This window comes from Mustelus asterias, chromosome 18 (genome assembly GCF_964213995.1).
Source record: "Mustelus asterias chromosome 18, sMusAst1.hap1.1, whole genome shotgun sequence".
Classification (NCBI taxonomy): Eukaryota; Metazoa; Chordata; class Chondrichthyes; order Carcharhiniformes; family Triakidae; genus Mustelus; species Mustelus asterias.
The window spans coordinates 10,413,609-10,436,096 of record NC_135818.1 but is presented as its reverse complement, the minus strand read 5'-3'; the positions used below and the strand labels follow the sequence as shown (position 1 = coordinate 10,436,096).

The 22,488-nt window shown below is 47.3% G+C and overlaps 1 protein-coding gene across 1 annotated transcript in view; it reads right to left on the bottom strand.

The window, feature by feature from the left end:
- LOC144506947 (cysteine-rich motor neuron 1 protein-like) overlaps positions 1-22,488 on the bottom strand; it is a 240,546-nt gene that overhangs the window by 43,675 nt on the left and 174,383 nt on the right. The window contains exons 5-6 of the mRNA XM_078233359.1: positions 18,454-18,651; positions 177-305 (exon numbers count right to left, since the gene is read on the bottom strand). Coding sequence (XP_078089485.1) covers positions 177-305; positions 18,454-18,651 — 327 coding nt within the window. The remainder of the gene's footprint in view (positions 1-176; positions 306-18,453; positions 18,652-22,488) is intronic.

Sequence of the window (22,488 nt, the reverse complement as noted above, 5' to 3'; positions counted from 1 at the left end):
AAACTTTAAACCGTTGGCTGGCGGTGGGATTGTCTGGGGTTTCCTGTTGGGTGTGCCACCACAGGGGCTTGCCATCAGCAGAACTGGAAAATCCCACCAACAGGAACAGCCAGAAAGTTCCGGTCTACGTTTCCAGAGTCCGAGTTTCTGTACTTGGTAATGATTGGAGTACTTACTCGGCAAGCACTGGCACAGCAAACATCCTTTCTGGTCTTGCACAAAGCCGTACGGGCAATCTTTCTCTGTCAAAGTGCAGTTGATCAGCCTCTCGCACAGCGTGGGACTAACGGTCCCGTAGCTTGGCTCTGTTGGAACAGTGAAACACAGATTTAGTTTCTGAATGAATATCACTGTTGCCCTGTACAGCTCCAGAAATCGTAACATACGCATCTTCAATATTGTACACACACCAGGCGATCTACAGAGAGCAAAGAATAATACAGAAACAGAATTTGCTGGAAAATCTCAGCAGGTCTGACAGCATCCGTGGGGAGAGAAAACAGCCAACATTGAGTCTGGATGACCCTTTGTCAGAGCTAAGAACAAAGAGAATCAGGTGAGATTTATATTATGAGGGTGTGGAATGGGACAAAGGGAACGTAAATAATGATGAAGGAGGCTGAGAGAGGTGCTAAAAGTGTCCATTAAGTGATTGGAATGTGTGAATGGCAGAACAGAGGTACGGATGGTTAAGGGACTCCCTGAGGAATGTGGCAGTTGCCTGGAAAGGGAGGGAAGGGGGCAAGAAGGATAGCTGGTTCGGAGAAGTGGATGAATGGAAGTGAGAGAGAAGGAAGATAAAACGGATGAATGAGGTGAAACAAAATAAAATAAATGGAAATGGAGTGAAGGTGGAGGAGAGATGCCGGTGTTGGACTGGGGTGGGAACAGAAAGAAGTCTCACAACACCAGGTTAAAGTCCGACACGTTTATTTGGTTTGACGAGCTTTCGGGGCGCTGCTCCTTCATCAGGTGAGTGAAACTTGATGTCTGTGTTGATATGCGCGATCTTCTGGGAGATCCTCTCCACTTTGAGCCGGCGGTTTGCGGTGTCGGTGGTAGCCACTCACCTGATGAAGGAGCAGTGCTCCGAAAGCTCGTGATTCCAAATGAACCCGTTGGACTTTAACCTGGTGTGAGACTTCTTACTGTGGAGGAGAGGGTTCATCCTCTGAAGTTGTTGAACTCAATGTTCAGTCCAGCAGGCTGTAAAGTACCCAATCGGAAGATGAGGTGCGGTTCCTCCAGTTTGTATTGGGGTTCGCTAGAACAATGCAGCACACAAACAGGCCCTTTGGCCCACCAAGCCTGCGCAGTTATACAGATTCTATCCCTCTGTTCGTCTCCTGTTCATGCGTCTATCAAGATACACCTTGAATGTTGCTAATGTGCCTGCTTCCATCACCTCTACAGGCAGTGCATTCCAGGCACCCAACACCCTCTGTGTGAAAAACTTTCCCCTCATGTTTCCCCTAAACCTACCCCCTCTCACCTTAAACCTGTGCCAGATATCCAATTGAAGCACTTTTCAAACTGCTTCTTCTGGGGATGTTGGCCAGGCGAGGAAATCCACGTTATATTAACTTTCCCCCCGATGCCCCGAGGAGGTGCCTTGGGGCCTCACATTGAAGCATAGACCTGCGGTGATGCTGTCCGCTCGATGGTGTTGGTAGGGAATTCTCGGGTTTTAATTCCGCATCAGACCTGAAGGAATATTGTGGCGTGTGATTTGGAGGGAGAGGTGATGGTGTTCTTAAGATTTCGCTCTTCTAGTCCTTCTTGGATCGCGAGGTCAGAGAGCTGGTAAGTGCTGTAGAAGTCGCTTGGCGCTGCTACAGTGCAAGTTTCTAGAGTCATGGAGTTTTACAGCATAGAAAGAGGCCCTTCGGCCCATTGTGTTTGTACCAGCCATCAAGCACCTATCTATTCTAATTCCATTTTGCATAATCCAGCATATGCTCCTGTCTACATCAATGGGGACGAAGTAGAAATGGTCGAGAGCTCCAAGTTTTTAGGTGTTCAGATCACCAACAACCTGTCTGATCCCCCCATGCCGACGCTATAGTTAAGAAAGCCCACCAACGCCTCTACTTTCTCAGAAGACCAAGAAAATTTGGCATGTCAGCTACGACTCTCACCAACTTTTACAGATGCACCATAGAAAGCACTCTTTCTGGTTGTATCACAACTTGGTTTGGCTCCTGCTCTGCCCAAGACCACAAGAAACTACAAAGGGTCATGAATGAAGCCCAATCCATCACGCAAACCAGCTTCCTATCCACTGACTCTGTCTACACTTCCCGCTGCCTCTGCAAAGCAGCCAGCATAATTAAGGACACCACGCACCCCGGACATTCTCTCTTCCACCTTCTTCCGTTGGGAAACAGATACAAAAGTCTGAGGCCACATACCAACCGACTCAAAAACAGCTTCTTCCCTGCTGTTGTCAAACTTTTGAATGGACCTACCTCCCATTAAGTTGATCTTTCTCTACACCCTAGCTATGACTGTAACACGACATTCTGCACTCTCTCCTTTCCTTCTCTATGAACGGCATGTTTTGTCTGTACAGCGCGCAAGAAACAATACTTTTCACTGTATACTAATACATGTGACAATAATAAATCAAATCATTTTCCAGCACATGGTTCGTAGCCTTGTATGCTGTGGTGTTGCAAGTTCTCATCTATGTTGTGAGGGTTCCGCCGCCTCTCCCACCCTTTCAGGAAATGAGTTCCAGATTCCCTCTGCATGAAAAGCTTTTTCCTCAGATCCCCTCTAAATCTTCTGCCCCGTCCCTTAAATCTATGCCCTCTGGTTATTGAACCCCCTACTAAGGGGAAAAGTTCCTTCCTATCTACCCTGGCTGGAATTCTCCAACCCCATCTGCAACTGGGATTCTCCAGTCCCGCCGCTGCGAACGGAGCTTTGTCTGAGCGCCAAATTCTCCATTCTGGCTGGCAGCGGGAATGGGGCGTGCGAGATTGGAGAAATCCGGCCACTATCTACGTTCCTCTTTATGCTTCTTATTCAAAGGAAAGCTCCTGACTGTCTGCACAAGAACTGCATTTAATTTAAATAAATACCAGACGTTATTGCTCCGTTACCATCCTTTATGTAACAGTCTGAAAGAAGATCTATATTTATTCCCTTAAAAGAGGAACAAATGTCTGTCCCATACGGTACCTTTGGTATTCTCTCTCACTGTTAACAAAAGCATTCATTGGGCACTTGCCAATTCTCCCCACAGACAATGTATGTATGAACGGAGACACCAGCTGTATTGCACTGTCAGTGCTCTGATTCCACCCGTGCCCCTTGTCCGAGAAACAATGCTTCAAATGAGTACCGCATGATAAGTGGCGGGGAGGGGGGGATATCTGTGGTCATTCCTCGGAGTTGCTGCTACAAGAGTAGAAGCTGCCACGGCAAGAGTAATGTGGTTAATGTGTAGCCAAGTGCTACTTTAACCATTGTGCGTACTGTCTCTGGTTGTTAGTTGGAGTAAAAATGGAACTTGCTCACAGTAACAGCTATAGGCAAATCCAGCTGTATTTCGAACCTGAACCACCTGTTTCCTGCCCTGCCTTCGTTCCGATGGCTCAGTGGTGAGCACTGCTGCCGCACAGCGGCAGGGACCCGGGTTTGATTCCGGCCTCGGGTGACTGCCTGTGTGCACGTTCTCCCCGTGTCTCCGCGGGTTTCCTCCGGGTGCTCCGGTTTCCTCCCACACTCCAAAGATGTGCAGGCCTGGTGGATTGGCCGGGCTAAATTGCCCCCTGAGTGTCAGAGGGACCAGTAGGGTTAGGGAGATAGGGCCTGGGTTGGAATGTGGTCGGTGCAGACTCAATGGGCTGAATGGCCTCCTTCTGCGCTGCGGGGATTCTGTGTTGGCACAGTGGTATTGTCTGGGTTTTAGATTCTGCTCCGTCCAGTATTTGAAGTTAATCTCTTCTTATTTCGCTCTTCCATTCATGCACTCTTTTATCTTAACTGCATCACCGCAATCATTTCAGACAATAGCATCTTGATCCCGATTTCTCAGAAAACGGGACATTTGTACATCAACTGTCCCGGGATGTAACAGGAGCCAGCTGCCCTGTAGAAGGTCAATGGGAATGAGTGAAAGACTAGAACTGCGGATGTTCCCGTAAGAACCATTTGTTGGGTCCGATTTTACCATTTTGATTCTAAGTGCTGGGAGGACTTGAATCTGGGAGCGTTTCAGATCTGACTTTCAGACTCGCATTCTGCCTGAAAAAATATCAGCGATTCCGAATCGCGCTGCAGAAGCCTGTGGGCGGGGCTTAATGCGCCCAAAATCCTGCAGCGCCGATCGGCGCCTCCAACTGCGCACACACAGAAAAAAAGATAGAATGCTACTCCCCTGCCACCTCCTCCCGGGCCAGATAATGCCTCCCCCTGGCCCCCACAGACATTGCCCCACCCCCACAACATTACTGACCCCCTTATCCCCCCACCCTCTCCCGCCACCCAGACCGAACGCAGGCCCCCCGCCCCCCCAACCGATCACAGGCAGAGTGGCAGTGGACCCCCCTTCCCCCTCCACTGATCTTAGGCAGAGTGGCAGCGGACCCTCCCTTCCCCCGAACTGATCTCAGGCAGAGTGGCAGCAGACCCCCCCCCCCTTCCCCCTCCACTCTTCACAGGCAGAGTGGCAGTGGACCCACCTGTCCCCCCCTCCCCCACCGATCTCAAGCAGAGAGCTGTCGGATGCTCGGCACTTACCTCCTCACTAACTGGAGCACCCGAATCGGTCTTATGTGGAGCATGTCTGTTTTGCGCCGAATCTGGATGGGCGAACGTGGTGGTAAAGGGGGAGGTGCCGGTAAGGTTGGGTGCGCAATCCATTAAATCAATTTAAATGCATGCAAATGCATTTAAACGGCTGTCGCGCCCGTTTCGGGCACGGTCCCGATTGCGGCCATTTTCGGGCCTTGGTAAAGGGGGAACCAGCGCGGAGGTGGGCACGGCCACGAAAACGGGCACAACTTGATGGTAAAATCAGGCCCGTATTCTGTGATCATTTTATGCATTTTAATGCAATTTTAAGAATAACTTAGTCCCAATTTCTGAGACGCGTCTCGATTGGCCCAGTCTCTCTGCTCTTTTCACTGTTGGCTTAACTTCTTCACATTTATTTTCTTGTGGGTAACATAAACCAATCTGTGTTCATAACTCACCTTACTTGCCGACTTTTGAAAATGGCAAAATGTCTCTGCTATGGAAGTGGTTTGTTTCAGTCTGTTAACCAGCAATAAAACTGGGGCAACGCCGGTCTGATGTCTTGAGAAATCATTTGAAATCACGGTTTAATGCTCAAACCCAGGATTGGAACACGTCACAACAGTGAAATCAGACGAATAAGGGTGGATCTCATATAAACCTACAAAATTCTGACAGGACGAGAGAGGCTAGATAGAGGAAGGATGTTCCTGATGGTGGGGGAGATTAGAACCAAGGCTCCCAATCTAAGGATAGGGGGTAGACCTTTTAGGACTGAGATCAGGAGAAATTTCTTCACCGACAGTGGTGAGCCTGTGGAATTCGCTACCATAAAAAGCAGTTGAGGCCAAAACATTCATAGAATACAATCATAGAATCCTTACAATGCAGAAGGAGGCCATTCGGCCCATCAAGTCTGACCACAATCCTACCCAGCCCCTATCCCCGTGGCTCCACGTATTTACCCTGCTAGTCCCTCTGACACAAGGGTCAGTTTAGCATGACCAAACAACTTAACCCACACATCTTCGGACTGTGGGAGGAAGCCGGGGCACCCGGTGGAAACACATGCAGACACAGGGAGAACGTGCAGACTCCGCACAGACAGTGACCCAAGCCGGGAATCGAACGCGGGTCCCGGGCGCGGTGAGGCAGCAGTGCTAACCACTGTGCCGCCCACCATTGCGGCGGGAATTCTATCGTTCCGCCTGCCACGGGAATCGGAGTGGGCGAGGGGCGGACAATGGGAGGGTCCGTTGACCTCAGATGGGATTTTGCGGTTTCGGAGTTAGATATAGCACTTGGGCTGAAGGGGAATCAAAGGATACGGGATCATGGGAAGATGGGATCAGGCTATTGAGTTGGATGATCAGCCATGATCATACTGGATGGCGGGGCAGGCTTGAAGGGCCGAATGGACTATTCCTGCTCCTATTTTCCTAAATAGGACTACATAAAAAGAAATAAAGACAAAATGAAGCAAATATGAAGAACACAGAAAATGCTCAAAATTCGCAGAAGCTCTATTGACATGGAAGAGAGAAACTGAGTGAGCCAGCGGTTTCGGAGAAGTCTCTTCATAGGACAGACTAACACAATCCCAGGAAGGTCAAAAGTTTAGACATGCTAAGCATTTTAACAGGAAAGGCAGCTAATAGGCTTAACCGCCTGTAAATATCTTTAACAAAGTCGACAAAGGCCCTCTCAGTCAGAACTTACAAAAAGTCTTTGCAAGGATAAACATGGAGGGGAGGGCAGCTGAATACAGCCAGCAAGAAAACCAAGGAACACGTCTTCAATTAGCAGAGGGGTGAAGGATGACCAAGGTGAAGATGAGAACTTGTCGATTCCTTCGGAGTTTCAATTCATTCAGCAATTTCCTTGGGTGTTTAAACTCCCAAGAAATAATTGGAAAGAGAGGAAGACCTGATTTGGTTTGATTTATTATTGTCACATGTATTAGTATACAGTGAAAAGTATTGTTTCTTGCGCACTATACAAAGCATACCGTTCATAGAGAAAGAGACGAGAGAGTGCAGAATGTAGTGTTACAGTCATAGCTAGGGTGTAGAGAAAGATCAACTTAATGCAAGGCAAGTCCATTCAAAAGTCTGATGGCAGCAGGGAAGAAGCTGTTCTCGAGTCGGTTGGTACGTGACCTCAGACTTTTGTATTTTTTTCCTGACGGAAGAAGGTGGAAGAGAGAATGTCCAGGGTGCGTGGGGCCCTTAATTATGCTGGCTGCTTTGCCGAGGCAGCTGGAAGTGTAGACAGAGTCAATGGATGGGAGGCTGGTTTGCGTGATGGATTGAGCTACATTCACGACCTTTTGTAGTTTCTTGTGGTCTTGGGAAGAGCAGGAGCCATACCAAGCTGCGATACAACCAGAAAAAATGCCTTCTATTGTGCATCGGTAAAAGTTGGAGAGAGTTGTAGCGGACATGCCAAATTTCCTTAGTCTTCTGAGAAAGTAGCGGCGTTGGTGGGCTTTTGGCTCTCTTAACTATAGTGTCGGCAAAGGGAGGGTCAGGACAGGTTGTTGGTGATTTGGACACCTAAAAACTTGAAGCTCTCGACCCTTTCTATTTCGTCCCCATTGATGTAGACAGGGGCATGTTCTCCTTTACACTTTCTGAAGTCGATGACCATCTCCTTCATTTTGTTGACATGCATTTATCTATCACATTTCATGATCCCTGGACTTTTTAAAGCTTTTGACATCCATTGAAATACTGTTGAAGTGCAGTCACTGTTGTGGCGTAGGGAACACGGCCACCAATTTGGATACAGCAAGCTCCAACAAAAAGCAGTATGGTAACGACCAGATATTCTGTTTTGTGATGTTGATTAAGGCATAAATACTGACCAGCTCACCAGGGACAGATCCTCCACACTTCCTCGCAACAGCGTAATGGGGAAGACTCAATTTAATGTACCATTCAAAAACCAGTATCTCGAAGCTGGGACTCGAACCCGGGTCCCTGGCGCTGTGAGGCAGCAGTGTTAACCACTGTGCCACCCAGTACCTCTGTAAGAAGTCTCACAACACCAGGTTAAAGTCCAACAGGCCTATTTGGAATCACGAGCTTTCGGAGTGCTGCTCCTTCATCAGGTGAGTGTAGTGTGCCCTCGCCAGTCCAATGCTGGCATCTCCACATCATGCCCACTCCCTCACGACTGCACTGGATATGTTTTGTTTTGTGCTTGAATCCAGGACTGGAACTTGAACTCACAGTCTCGTGACTCAAGAGTCGAGTGTGTTACCCACTGAGCCGTGGCTGACAGTATTGTTTTAAAGTTTAGTTATTAGTGCCCCAGGTAGGTGTAGAGTGTCACAAGTGGGCTTACATTAACACTGCAATGAAGTTACGGTGAAAATCCCCTAGCCGCCATACTCGCCTGTTCGGGTACACTGAGGGAGAATTTAGCATGGCCAATGCACCTAACCAGCACATCTATCGGACTGTGGGAAGATACCTGGAGAACTCGGAGGAAACCCACGCAGACATGGGGAGAACGTGCAAACTCCGCACAGACAGTGACCCAAGCTAGGAATCGAACCCGGGTCCCTGGCGCTGGGAGGCAGCACTGCTAACCACTGTGCCATCCTGTACCACCAACAGCGCAGCACTCCTTCACGACTGCCCTGGAATTGATTTTTTTGTGCTCAAATCCAGGATTGAACAGCCTCGTGACTCATGAGGAATTAAGCCATGACTGACAGTATTGGAGACGGGGGGGGGAAAGGGCACCTGAGCAGAAGCAAGGTAAAAATACTGAAATCAGACATAAAGAAAGGTGAGCAGACCAGCAAAAGCAAACAAAAATCAAATGCAATTTCAAATGAGAAAAGAAGGAAGGGCATCTTAGGTGGAATTTTCCAGTCCTGCCCGCCACGGGAATCATAGAATCATAGAATTCCTACAGTACAGAAAGAGGCCATTCAACCCATCAAGCCTGCACCGACCACAATCCCACCCAGACCCTATCCCAGTGACCCCACATATTTACCCTGCTGATCCCCCTGACACTAAGGGGCAATTTAGCATGGCCAATCAACCTAACCCGCACATCTTTGGACTGTGGGAGGAAACCGGAGCACCCGGAGGAAACCCCACGTAGACACGGGGAGAACGTGCAAACTCCACACAGACAGTGACCCGAAGCTGGAATTGAACCTGGGACCCTGGCGCTGTGAGGCAGCAGCATTAACCACTGTGCCACCTTGCTGCCCCATGTAGCAGGTGGGGAGCGGGCCATGCAAAGGTCCACTGACTTTAGGCGGGATTTTCCGATCTTGGGGGCGAGTGTGGCTGGAAATTCCTCCCCCTTGGTGTTAACAGAAGTTTTAGTAACGTATTCTTCAAAAATAAAGATGCACTTCACAGGTCATTCCCACTTGCCACGCCAACAGACAGATTCAGCTGAACTGAACATCATTTGGACGAATCATTCTGGAACCATCAAACACTTGTAAATTTTTTAATCAGGTTTCATAGAAACATAGAAGATAGGAGCAGGAGGAGGCCATTCGGCCCTTCGAGCCTGCTCCGCCATTCATCACAATCATGGCTGATCGTCCAACTCGATAGCCTAATCCTGCTTTCTCCCCATAACCTTTGATCCCATTCACCCCAAGTGCTATATCCAGCTGTCTCTTGAATACATTCAATGTTTTGGCATCAACTACTTCCTGTGGTAATGAATTCCACATACTCACCTCTCTTTGGGTGAAGAAGTGTCTCCTCACCTCCGTCCTAAATGGTCTACCCTGAATCCTTAGACCGTGACCCCTGGTTCTCGACTCCCCCACCATCGGGAACATCCTTCCTGCCTCTACCCTGTCTAGTCCTGTTAGAATTTACTCAGTCTCTATGAGACTCCCCCTCATTCGTCTGAACTCCAGTGAAAACAATCCTAACCCAGTCAATCTCTCCTCATACATCAGTCCCGCCATCCCCAGAATCAGCCTGGTAAACCTTCACCGCACTCCCTCGAGAGCAAGAACATCCTTCCTCAGAAAAGGAGACCAAAGCTGCACACAATACTCTCAGTGTGGCCTCACCAAGGCCCTGTGTAATTGCAACAACAATTTCACTGAACTTAACTTTTTTCTATTGAGTGCAAGATGTTTGATGATACCTGGCGCGACATCACAAAACGTTCTGTGTCAAAGATAGTTTGCAGATTAAAACCTTGATGTTAGACCACAAGCTTCGGGATTTATACTCCCAATAAACCAATTAATTTGCCATCTGATTAAACAAGCAATTCATTTCATGCTCAGTTGATTTGCTTCGGTTGGTTTGAATTGGGGTTTGGCAGAATGCGGGGAAATAGCAACCGGCTATTCCCTCTGGAGAACCCGGCTTTCCAAAAGGAGGCGATCTGGCAACATCTGCAGGAGTCCAAGACAGAGCTCATAGTTCTGGCACTGGAACAGAAGAAACTGCAGTAGCTCAGGGAATTTCAGCTTCCTACCAGATTTCGGCTTAACGCACCCACCGTGGAACATCTGCACCTAATGCTCTTAGTACTTTGAACAAGGTGACGTGATTTGATTTGATTTATTATTGTCACATGTATTGGTATACAGTGAAAAGTATTGTTTCTTGCGCGCTATACAGACAAAACATACCATTCATAGAGAAGGAAAGGAGAGAGTGCAGAATGTAGTGTTACAGTCATGGCTAGGGTGTAGAGAAAGATCAACTTAATGCAAGGTAAGTCCATTCAAAAGTCTGACAGCAGCAGGGAAGAAGGTAATTCAACTTACTGAACTGTGCACAGGCACTGTGATACACCAAGGGGACATTTCTTATCCTTAATTCATTTTTCATCTCATCTGCAGTGAGTAATACGGTGGCACAGTGGTTAGCACCGCTGCCTCACAGCCCCAGGTTCAATTCCCGGCCTGAGTCACTGTCTGTGTGGAGTTTGCACATCCTCCCCGTGTCTGCGTGGGTCTCCTCCGGGTGCTCCGGTTTCCTCCCACAATCCGAAAGACGGGATGGTTAGGTATATTGGCCATGCTAAACTCTCCCTCAGTGTACCCGAACAGGCGCCAGAGTGTGGCGACTAGGGGATTTTCACAGTAACTTCATTGCAGTGTTAATGTAAGCCTACTTGTGACTAATAAATAAACTTTAAACTTCAATGTCAAACAACTACTCTCGGCCTGGATGTGACATCCATTCAGATGCTAACAGCATACAGTGAGCTACTTCTGTAATTATTTCATAGAACCCTTACAGTGCAGAAGGAGGCCATTCGGCCCATCAAGCGCGCACCGACTCTCCGTCAGAGCATCTTACCCAGGCCCTATCCCTGTAACCCACGTATTTAACCCACTAATCTGCACATCTTTGGACACCAAGGCGTAATTTAGCACGGCCAATCCCCCTAACCTGCACATCTTTGGACTTTGGGAGGAAACCGGAGCATCCGGAGGAAACCCATGCAGATACAAGGAGAACATGCAAATTTCACACAGACGGTGACCCAAGCTGGGAACCGAACCCGGGTCCCTGGCGCTGTGAGGCAGCAGTGCTAACCACTATGCCAGGATGCCGTCAAGAGCTAAACTCTTTGCCGCCTAACTACTATATAGCTTTTTTCTTCACAAAAAAGATTGGCATTTTACATTTTTAAAGTCTGTACCTTCCAGTACAAAGTTAATAAGGTTTGTAAATCTGTACATTACTACAAGGAAGTAGTACTGTTCTAGGAATATTATATACATACCTTACTGGGGAGGTGGGGCAGGCAGGGGAGCGGGTGGAGGGGCGATGGCATAGTGGTAATGTCACTGGACTAGTGAATCAGAGACCAGACTAAAGCCCCAGACACACAGGTTCAAATCCCCGTGGCAGCCGATGGAATATAAATGTCATGACTGTCGTGTTGCTTTTAGGCTGTTGAGGTGGCCTGAGTGGGTACGAAATTATACACCAACAAGGGACGGTTTCCAAAAGTTTGTTTGCCAACTCTGCGAATGCTACTCCAGTCAAGGTGTCACGATATTTGCAGAAGTTGAAAATGGCAAATAGCAGTCGGGCGCAAAAGCTAAGCAATGTTCCCGGAAGTTACCTGGCTGAAGATTGGTCAATGGTGGAGGGAAGATGGAGTGAGGAAGCGCCGTGGAAAGTGTGGCAGAATCACTTGTTACATCCTCTTGCCTGGTGATCACAGAGCAGGAGGGAGGAATGTCATAAATTAAAGAGGGAAAAGTGATCTGCCTCCCCAATTGAAGACAGCGAGGAGGAGGAGATGAAAGAGTTGAATGGGTAAAAATGGTCATTTTCTTCAATGGCCAGAAACAATCAAAGAGGTGGACGGCACGGTGGCACAGTGGTTAGCACTGCTGCCTCACAGCGCCAAGGACCCGGGTTCAATTCCGACCTCGGGTTACTGTCTGCGTGGAGTTTGCACATAGAAATCATAGAAACCCTACAGTGCAGAAGGAGGCCATTCGGCCCATCGAGTCTGCACCGACCACAATCCCACCCAGGCCCTACCCCACATATTTACCCACTAATCCCTCTAACCTACGCATCTCAGGACTCTAAGGGGCAATTTTTAACCTGGCCAATCAACCTAACCCGCACATCTTTGGACTGTGGGAGGAAACCAGAGCACCCGGAGGAAACCCACGCAGACACGAGGAGAATGTGCAAACTCCACACAGACAGTGACCCGAGCCGGGAATCGAACCCAGGACCCTGGAGCTGTGAAGCAGCAGTGCTAACCACTGTGCTACCGTGCCGCCCGGCATTCTCCCCGTGTCTGTGTGGGGTTCCTCCGGGTACCTCCCACAGTCTAAAGACGTGCTGGTTAGGTGCACCGGCCATGTTAAGTTCTCCCTTAGTGTACCCGAACAGGTGCCGGAGTGTGGCGACTAGGTAATTTTCACAGTAACTTGATTGGGGCGGCACGGTGGCACAGTGGTTAGCACTGCTGCCTCACAACGCCAGCGACCCGGATTCAATTCCGGCCTCGGGTAACTGTGTGGAGTCTGTACATTCTCCCAGTGTCTGTGTAGGTTTCCTCCGGGTGCTCCAGTTTCCTCCCACACTCCAAAGATATGCGGGTTAGCTAAATTGGCCATGCTAAATTACCCGTTAGTGTCAGGGGACTAGCGGGATAAACACATAGGATTGGGCCTGCATGGTATAGGTGCAGGGTCAAAGGGCCGAATGGCCTCCTTCTGCACTGTAGGGATTCTATGAAAAAGCATTTGAAACAGTTCAGTAACAAATTGCATCATATGCACATGTGGCAAAAGTAATCGTGGTGCATAATATGGAAACTTTCGTTGGCTAATTCTACAATGATGGCACCTCTTCAGATCGGCAATTCTCCAAACAAACACATCTCTGTATTTTTGTCTGTGGTCCAGTTACTTGATCAGTTGACAAGGTTATCAGTCAGCACATTCCCATTTCCAGTAATCACAGCCCAACTACGATGCAAGTATCATCTGAGAGCTCACTATGTTATCAACTGCGCAACAAGTCCCAAAGGTCACTGAGAGTTTGGATTTGGACAACAAACAATACTTAGTGTCTCTTCCTGTCAGCGGATTCCGACAAATACTTTATAACAGGGCTTCAAAGAAAACCATCCAATGGAAAACACTTCAACAGCCATGCTAAATTGCCCCTTAGTTTCCAAAGACGTGTGGGTTAGGTGGATTGGCCATGGTTAGTGTGCAGTGTTAACGTAAGCCTACTTGTGACACTAATAAATAAACTTTAAAAAAAAATGGACGTCACGGTGGCACAGTGGTTAGCACTGCTGCCTCACAGCGCCAGGGACCCGGGTTCAATTCCAGCCTCGAGTGACTGTCTGTGTGGAGGCTGCACATTCTCCCCGTGTCTGCGTGGGTTTCCTCCGGGTGCTCCGGTTTCCTCCCACAGTCCAAAAGACGTGCTGGTTAGGTGCATTGGCCATGCTAAATTTTCCCTCAGTGTACCCGAACAGGCGCTGAAGTGTGGCGACTGTGGGGGGATATGTCCCATCCCGCCCCCCTCACCTTCATTGCAGTGTTAATGCAAGCCTACTTGTGACACGAATAAATAAACTTAAACAGAAACCTAATTGGGAAGAACTCTGCAGGCAGTGGACATGGAATTTCCCCAAACCAAAGCTGTAATCTTTCTTGGGATCTGGTTTTGGGTTCACAGATCTTGAAACCTGCAATTTCGGTTACCACTAACTGTCAGAAACATACAGGGAGACTTAAGTGGCCGTGTCCAATGTTTAAAAAAACACGCAAATTAAGGTAATATAAATTAGCCAATTAGCATAAAACCGTATAGATGGAATGATAACTATGTTTTTTCTCCCCAAGAAAAAACCTTTTAGTTAATTATGTCCCTCACTAAGGTTTCCAAACGAGTGAGTGAAATTGAAACCACAAGCTCACTTTGTACTGAACCAGGAAGACAGATGTACTTAAACTTCTGATTATTCATCTGTTCTCCAAGAACAAAATATATTACTGTTGTGGTCTGGTCACCATGACCTTTGCTGAAGAGTGGAAACCTAAAATGATTCATTCGCCCTCTAGTTATTGACAAATTTTCTCCATTAGTGTATTTTTAAAAAAATGTTTATCATCTCTTTTTGTTCCAGAAAGTCGTGTTTATCCAGAGGAGTACACTACTGTTCAATGTTTACCTCAGCCAAGATATAGAAACACAAACTAGAAGCAGGAGGAGGCCATTCGGCCCTTTGAGCTTGCTCTGCCATTCATTTTGATCAGGGCTGATCATCAAATTCAATATCCTGATCCCCCCTTCCTCCCCATATCCCTTGATTTATTTAGCCCCATGAACTATTTTGACCATGGCTGATCATCAAATTCAATATCGGGGCGGCACGGTGGCGCAGTGGTTAGCGCTGCTGCCTCACAGTGCCAGGGACCCAGGTTCGATTCCCGGCTTGAGTCACTATCTGTGTGGAGTTTGCACATTCTCCCCGTGTCTGCGTGGGTTTCCTCCGGATGCTCCGGTTTCCTCCCACAGTCCAAATATGTGCTGGTTAAGAACATAAGAACATAAGAAATAGGAGCAGGAGTAGGCCATCTAGCCCCTCGAGCCTGCCCCGCCATTCAATAAGATCATGGCTGATCTGACGTGGATCAGTACCACTTACCCGCCTGATCCCCATAACCCTTAATTCCCTTACCGATCAGGAATCCATCCATCCGCGCTTTAAACATATTCAGCGAGGTAGCCTCCACCACCTCAGTGGGCAGAGAATTCCAGAGATTCACCACCCTCTGGGAGAAGAAGTTCCTCCTCAACTCTGTCTTAAACCGACCCCCCTTTATTTTGAGGCTGTGTCCTCTAGTTTTAACTTCCTTACTAAGTGGAAAGAATCTCTCCGCCTCCACCCTATCCAGCCCCCGCATTATCTTAGAAGTCTCCATAAGATCCCCCCTCATCCTTCTAAACTCCAACGAGTACAACCCCAATCTCCTCAGCCTCTCCTCATAATCCAAACCCCTCATCTCCGGTATCAACCTGGTGAACCTTCTCTGCACTCCCTCCAATGCCAATATATCCTTCCTCATATAAGGGGACCAATACTGCACACAGTATTCCAGCTGCGGCCTCACCAATGCCCTGTACAGGTGCATCAAGACATCCCTGCTTTTATATTCTATCCCCCTCGCAATATAGGCCAACATCCCATTTGCCTTCTTGATCACCTGTTGTACCTGCAGACTGGGCTTTTGCGTCTCATGCACAAGGACCCCCAGGTCCCTTTGCACGGTAGCATGTTTTAATTTGTTTCCATTGAGATAGTAATCCCATTTGTTATTATTTCCTCCAAAGTGTATAACCTCGCATTTATCAACGTTATACTCCATTTGCCATATCCTCGCCCACTCACTCAGCCTGTTCAAATCTCTCTGCAGATCTTCTCCGTCCTCCACACGATTCACTTTTCCACTTATCTTTGTGTCGTCTGCAAACTTCGTTACCCTACACTCCGTCCCCTCCTCCAGATCATCTATATAAATGGTAAACAGTTGCGGCCCGAGTACCGATCCCTGCGGCACGCCACTAGTTACCTTCCTCCAACCGGAAAAACACCCATTTATTCCGACTCTTTGCTTCCTGTCGGATAGCCAGTCCCCAATCCACTTTAACACACTACCCCCAACTCCGTGTGCTCTAATCTTCTTCAGCAGCCTTTTATGGGGCACCTTATCAAACGCCTTTTGGAAATCCAAAAGTGGATTGGCCGTGCTAAATTCTCCCTCAGTGTGCCCAAACAGATGCCGGAGTGTGGCGACGAGGGGATTTTCACAGTATCTTCATTGCAGTGTGAATGTAAGCCTACTTGCAACCAATAAATAAACTTTAACTTTTAACTGATTCCCCCCCACCCACATCGCCTTTAGCTCCAAGAGCTAGATCTAATTTCTTCTCGAAATCACACAATGTTTTGGCCTCAACCACTTTCCGTGGTGGTGAATTCCACGCATTCACCACGCTCTAGGTGAAGAAATTTCTCCTCACCTCAGTCCTAAAAGGTTTACCCCTTATCCTCAAACTATGACCCCTAGTCCTGGACTCCCCCACCATCCGGAACATTCTTTCTGAATCTACTCTGTCTAACCCTGTTAGAATTTTATAAGTTTCTATGAGATCCCCTCTCATTCTTCTAAACTCCTATGAATATAATCCTAACCGACTTAATCTCCCCTCATGTGACAGACCTGCCATCCCAGGAATCAGCTCGGTAAATCTTTGCTGTACTCTCTTTACAGCAAGAACATCTTTCCTCAGATAAGGACACCAAAACTGCACACAATACTCCAGGTGTGGCCTCACTAACGCCCTATACAATTGCAGTAAAACATCCCTATCCCTATACTCAAATCCTTGGAGCCAATGCGGGGCAGCACGGTGGCACAGTGGTTAGCACTGCTGCCTCACAGCGCCAGGGACCCGGGTTCGATTCCCGGCTTGGGTCACTATCTGTGTGGAGTCTGCACGTTCTCCCAGTGTCTGCGTGGGTTTCCTCTGGGTGCTCCGGTTTCCTTCCACAGTCTGAAAGACGTGCTGGTTAGGTGCGTTGGCCATGCTAAATTCTCCCTCAGTGTCACCCGAACAGGCGCTGGAGTGTGGCGACCAAGGGATTTTCACAGTAACTTCATTGCAGTGTTAATGTAAGCCTACTTGTCACACTAATAAATAAACTTTAAACAATGTCATTTTCTGATATAAAATGAAGAAGGGGATAGATAGAGTGAATGTTCAAAGACTATTTCCTCGGGTGGATGGAGCTATTACAAGGGGGCATAACTATAGGGTTCGTGGTGGGAGATAATAGGAAGGATATCAGAGGTAGGTTCTTTACGCAGAGAGTGGTTGGGGTGTGGAATGGACTGCCTGCAGTGATAGTGGAGTCAGACACTTTAGGAACATTTAAGCGGTTATTGGATAGGCACATGGAGCACACCAGGATGATAGGGAGTGGGATAGCTTGATCTTGGTTTCAGATAAAGCTCGGCACAACATCATGAGCCGAAGGGCCTGTTCTGTGCTGTACTGTTCTATGTTCTATTTAAAGCTCATTCATTTCTGAGCGTGGCAAAAATTCATGATAATATGCTGCTGCTATGCTTTCTTAGGGCCTTGTGTGGTTTTTTGAAAAAGATATAGATTGCAGTGACCTTCACCATCAAGAGGTAGCCTTCCTGTTCTTGATCATTGTTTAGTAAATTCTGTTACGGTTGATCAGACTGTGTTCATTTGCCAAATTGCGACCTTGGAGAAGGATAAACGGAACACCAAGTTCAGTCAGACTGTTGTGGACAGCTCAGTAACTTGGTAATTTATTCAGCTGATAATTCCTGGTATTTGGTCAATAAAGCCTCTTCGGAAATGTCACAGGCCCACAACGAAGCCAGATCAGTGAGTGGAAACAGGAGCTGGACACAATTAATAAACACTTCCCCAGTCTGACAGGAACATATCGATGGCTTGCATCAATAAAAACCCTGGAACAAGCCCAGCACTGGCTGATCAGGCTTCTGATCCACCTTACTGACCGGAATGTCACCTCTGAGAGGGCGCGTGCCTTGATACGCCAGCATTATCATGGTGACAGGTGACACTGTCGACCAGATGACCTATACCTCGTCAAGTCGTCCCAAAAGGTTGGTGCAATTGGCATGTTTTCAATCTGTCATCCCAATGTTAAGGTGGCCAGGAGCACAAGATTAAATCAACATTAAATCCAAGTCTCATGGGTGACAAACCTGTGTGTCATTTCGACTTCAGAATATATACCCCAGGAAACGTGCAGTAGAAAATGGCATTCCAAAGTTAAATCTCTACCACTCCGCTTTGAGTGGTACAGTGGTTAGCACTGCTGCCTCACAGCGCCAGGGACCCGGGTTCGATTTCTGGCTTGGGTCACTGTCTGTGTGGAGTTTGCACATTCTCCCCGTGTCTGCGTGGGTTTCCTCCGGGTGCTCCGGTTTCCTCCCACAGTCCGAAAGACATGCAGGTTAGGTGCATTGGCCATGCTAAATTCTCCCTCAGTGTACCCGAACAGGCGCTGGAGTGTGGCAGCTCGGGGATTTTCACAGTAATTTCATTGCAGTGTTAATGTAAGCCTACTTGTGACACTAATAAATAAATGAATGACTGAATGAATGAATGTATTGTTTGCAGTATTTACCTTCACAGAAGGGACAGCACTCTCCTGGGATTTTGACGGGATTTTGGCATGTCTGCTTGCATGCCATGGCCATGCAGTGATGTTCCCCATTGACGCACTGGCAGAAGGTGCAATCATCGTCTCGCCACTGATCGCCATGCGCTCGAATCTGACCCCTGGCCAAACAGCCCAGGCCATTGACGACTGGAAAAATTGGGTCTGCACAAAACAAAAGTGACAATGAATGAATGAGATTCAACAAAAACCTTCAGAGTCCACATGATTTATTCCAAAGTTCCGCTGCATTTCGATTGGAGGGGAAAGGGTTTTTTAAAAAAACGTTTCTTGAATCGGGAAGAACGACATTTTGTGGCTCTCCTGGAAGTTGTCTTCGGAATGAAGTTCTACAATAACCAATATAAAGAAAGAAATGGAGATTTCAAAGTTACTGTTTGCGATAGAAGAACTGAAACTGCTGGAAATTCACAGCAGGTCATCCAGATTCCGTGGCGAGAGAAACAAAAACAGAAAAATGCTGGAAAATCTCAGCAGATCTGACAGCATCTTTGGAGAGAGAATAGAGCAAATGTGTTGAGTTTCTATGACCCTTCTGCAAGGTTGAGTTCTGACAAAAGGTCATCCAGACTCGAAACGTTGGCTCCATTCTCTCTCCACAGATGCTGTCAGACCTGCTGAGATTTTCCAGCATTTTCTGTTTTTGTTTCAGATCCAAGCATCCGCTGTATTTTTCTTGTATCTCTGTGGTGAGAGCAACTGAGGACTGGGCTTTCCGGCGCTTTCCGCTGACAGGATCTTCCAGAGCCCAGGTCTTTACACTGGTCATTTTTGGATAATTTGTACAGATGTTGCTTCTTATCCAAGCCATGTTCTTATTCTGTCATTCTTGATTCTTTGCAGCCTGGTCACCGACAATAATCATAGAATCCCCACAGTGCAGAAGGAGGCCATTAGGCCCATCAAGCCTGCACCGACAACAATCCCACCCAGGTCCTATCCCCGTAACTCCACATATTTACCCTGCGAATCGTCCTGAAACTAAGGGGCAATTTAGCATGGCCAATCAACCTAACCCGCACATCTTTGGACTGTGAGAGGAAACCGGAGCACCCAGAGGAAACTCATGCAGACACAAGGAGAATGTGCAAACTCCACACAGACAGTGACCAGAGGTCGGAATTGAACCCAGGTCCCTGGCGCTGTGAGGCAGCAGTGCTAACCACTGTGCCAACTAATTCATTCCTCGCAACCAATTACTCTCTGCTGTCTGGTATCTTTCGCTTATCAACACTTGTCATGTCTCCACCATCCGATCCATATAATAATGTTTCATAAACTCTTGCCCTGTAAGAGAGTTACTCTGGAATTAAAAAGCAGAAATCAGCATTTACTTGAATAATATTTTGGTGGCTAAGGAAAAAAAATCCCTTTTAGAAATCAGTGGGACTTTCACTATGAAGGGTGACTAATGCACCCTGATTCGCACTTCGAAGTCACGTTGACCCTGCATGCAAATTCCTGACCTCTGATTTGTTAAATTTGACCTTTGATTTGTTAAATTTCACCACGTGCCAATCAGCAAATCAAAGTGTTCGGAGAGGGGGGAAAAAAGCCCCAACATTCATCCACTCTGAAATAAATTAGCTCAAGCGACAGATCACTTTCCACACAACTTTTAAATTTTCAACTTGTACAGATGCACCATAGAAAACATTCTTTCTGGTTGTATCACAGCTTGGTACGGCTCCTGCTCTGACCAAGACCGCAAGAAACTGCAAAAGGTTGTGAATGACTCAAGAACAGCTTCTTCCCTGCTGCTGTCAGACTTTTGAATGGACTTACCTCACACTAAGTTGATCTTTCTCTACACCCTAGCTAGGACTGTAACACTACATTCTGCACCCTCTCCTTTCCTGCTCCATGAATGATATGCTTTGTCTGTATTTCGCGCAAGAAACAATACTTTTCACTGTATACTAATACATATGACAATAATAAATCAAATCAAATCACGTGCTTTATAGCGACCAACTCAATAGCCTAATCCTGCTTTCTCCCCATAACCTTTGATCCCGTTCACCCCAAGTGCTATATCCAGCCGCCTCTTGAATACATTCAATGTTTTGGCATCAACGACTTCCTGTGGTAATGAATTCCACAGGCTCACCACTCTTTGGGTGAAGAAATGTCTCCTCATCTCCGTCCTAAATGGTCTACCCTGAATCCTCAGACTGTGACCCCTGGTTCTGGACTCCCCCACCATCGGTAAGCATGCAGGTGCAGCAGGCGATAATGAAGGCAAATGGTATGTTGGCCTCCATTGCGAGAGGTTTCGAGTACAGGAGCAGGGATGTGTTGTTGCAATTATACAGGGCCTTGGTGAGGCCACACCTAGAATATTGTGCGCAGTTTTGGTCTCCTTTTCTGAGGAAGGATGTCCTTGCTCTCGAGGGAGCGCAGCGAAGGTTTACCAGGCTGATTCCGGGGATGGCGGGACTGATGTATGAGGAGAGATTGACTAGGTTAGGATTGTTTTCGCTGGAGTTCAGACGAATGAGGGGGGATCTCATAGAGACTTATAAAATTCTAACAGGACTAGACAGGGTAGATGCAGGGAGGATGTTCCCGATGGTGGGGGAGTCCAGAATCAGGGGTCACAGTCTGAGGATTCAGAGTAGACCATTTAGGATGGAGATGAGGAGACATTTCTTCACCCAGAGAGGGGTGAGCCTGTGGAATTCATTACCACAGGAAGTAGTTGATGCCAAAACATTGAATGTATTCAAGAGGCGGCTGGATAGAGCACTTGGGGCGAATGGGATCGAAGGTTATGGGGAGAAAGCAGGATTAGGTTATTGAGTCGGACGATCAGCCACGATCGTGTTGAATGGCGGAGCAGGCTCGAAGGGCCGAATGGCCTCCTCCTGCTCCTATCTTGCATGTTTCTATGTTTCTATGACCGAGATGTGTTTTATATTAAGCAAAATGGAACAGTAAACAGGATTTCTCATCTCTCATCAGAGCAAGAGTTAGCAGAAAACATCCTTTCAGATGCATCATCCGTGTAGAACTCAATGGAAATGGCAAAGTTTAAAAAAATATCTGGACGAATTCCGTGCAGTTCCCAGCATCTGATTAAAAACTAAAACTTGTCCGTAACAAGAGATAAGCTTGCAGCCCACCAAAAGAGATGTTTAGTTAGCTTTCCTGTGAATTCCTTAGCTTGACATCACGATTTTAAATTCCTTCTGTCTCGTCACTCTCTGACTGAGGCTTCAAGGATCCGATTCCTGAAACAATCGATGAACTGTCGAAAGGAGGCCAGTGGGGGGACTGTAATTTAAACTATTCCTCAATATCACTTTGTTCACACTCAGATTTTGAACTTTGGAATCAAAAATAACAATTCCTAAATTTGCAGGTGACTCCAAATTTCCGGGGTGGCGACAGACAAGATGGAGGAAGATGGCAACCGATTACAGGGAAGGTTAAGAAAGCCCATCAACGCCTCTACTTTCTCAACAGGCTAAGGAAATTTGGGATGTCCGCTACGACTCTCACCAACTTTTACAGATGCACCATAGAAAGCATTCTTTCTGGTTGTATCACAGCTTGGTATGGCTCCTGCTCTGCCCAAGACTGCAAGAAACTACAAAAGCTCATGAATGTAGCCCAATCCCATCACGCAAACCAGCCTCCCATCCATTGACTCTGTCTACACTTTTCACTGCCTCGGCAAAGCAGCCAGCATAATTAAGGACCCCACACACCCCGGACATTCTCTCTTCCACCGGGAAAAAGATACAAAAGTCTGAGGTCACGTACCAACCGACTCAAGAACAGCTTCTTCCGTGCTGCTGTCAGACTTTTGAATGGACCTACCTCGCATTAAGTTGATCTTTCTCTACACCCTAGCTATGACTGTAACACTACATCCTGCACCTTCTCCTTTCCTTCTCTATGAACGGTATGCTTTGTCTGTATAGCGCGCAAGAAACAATACTTTTCACTTTAGACTTATACATGTGACAATAATAA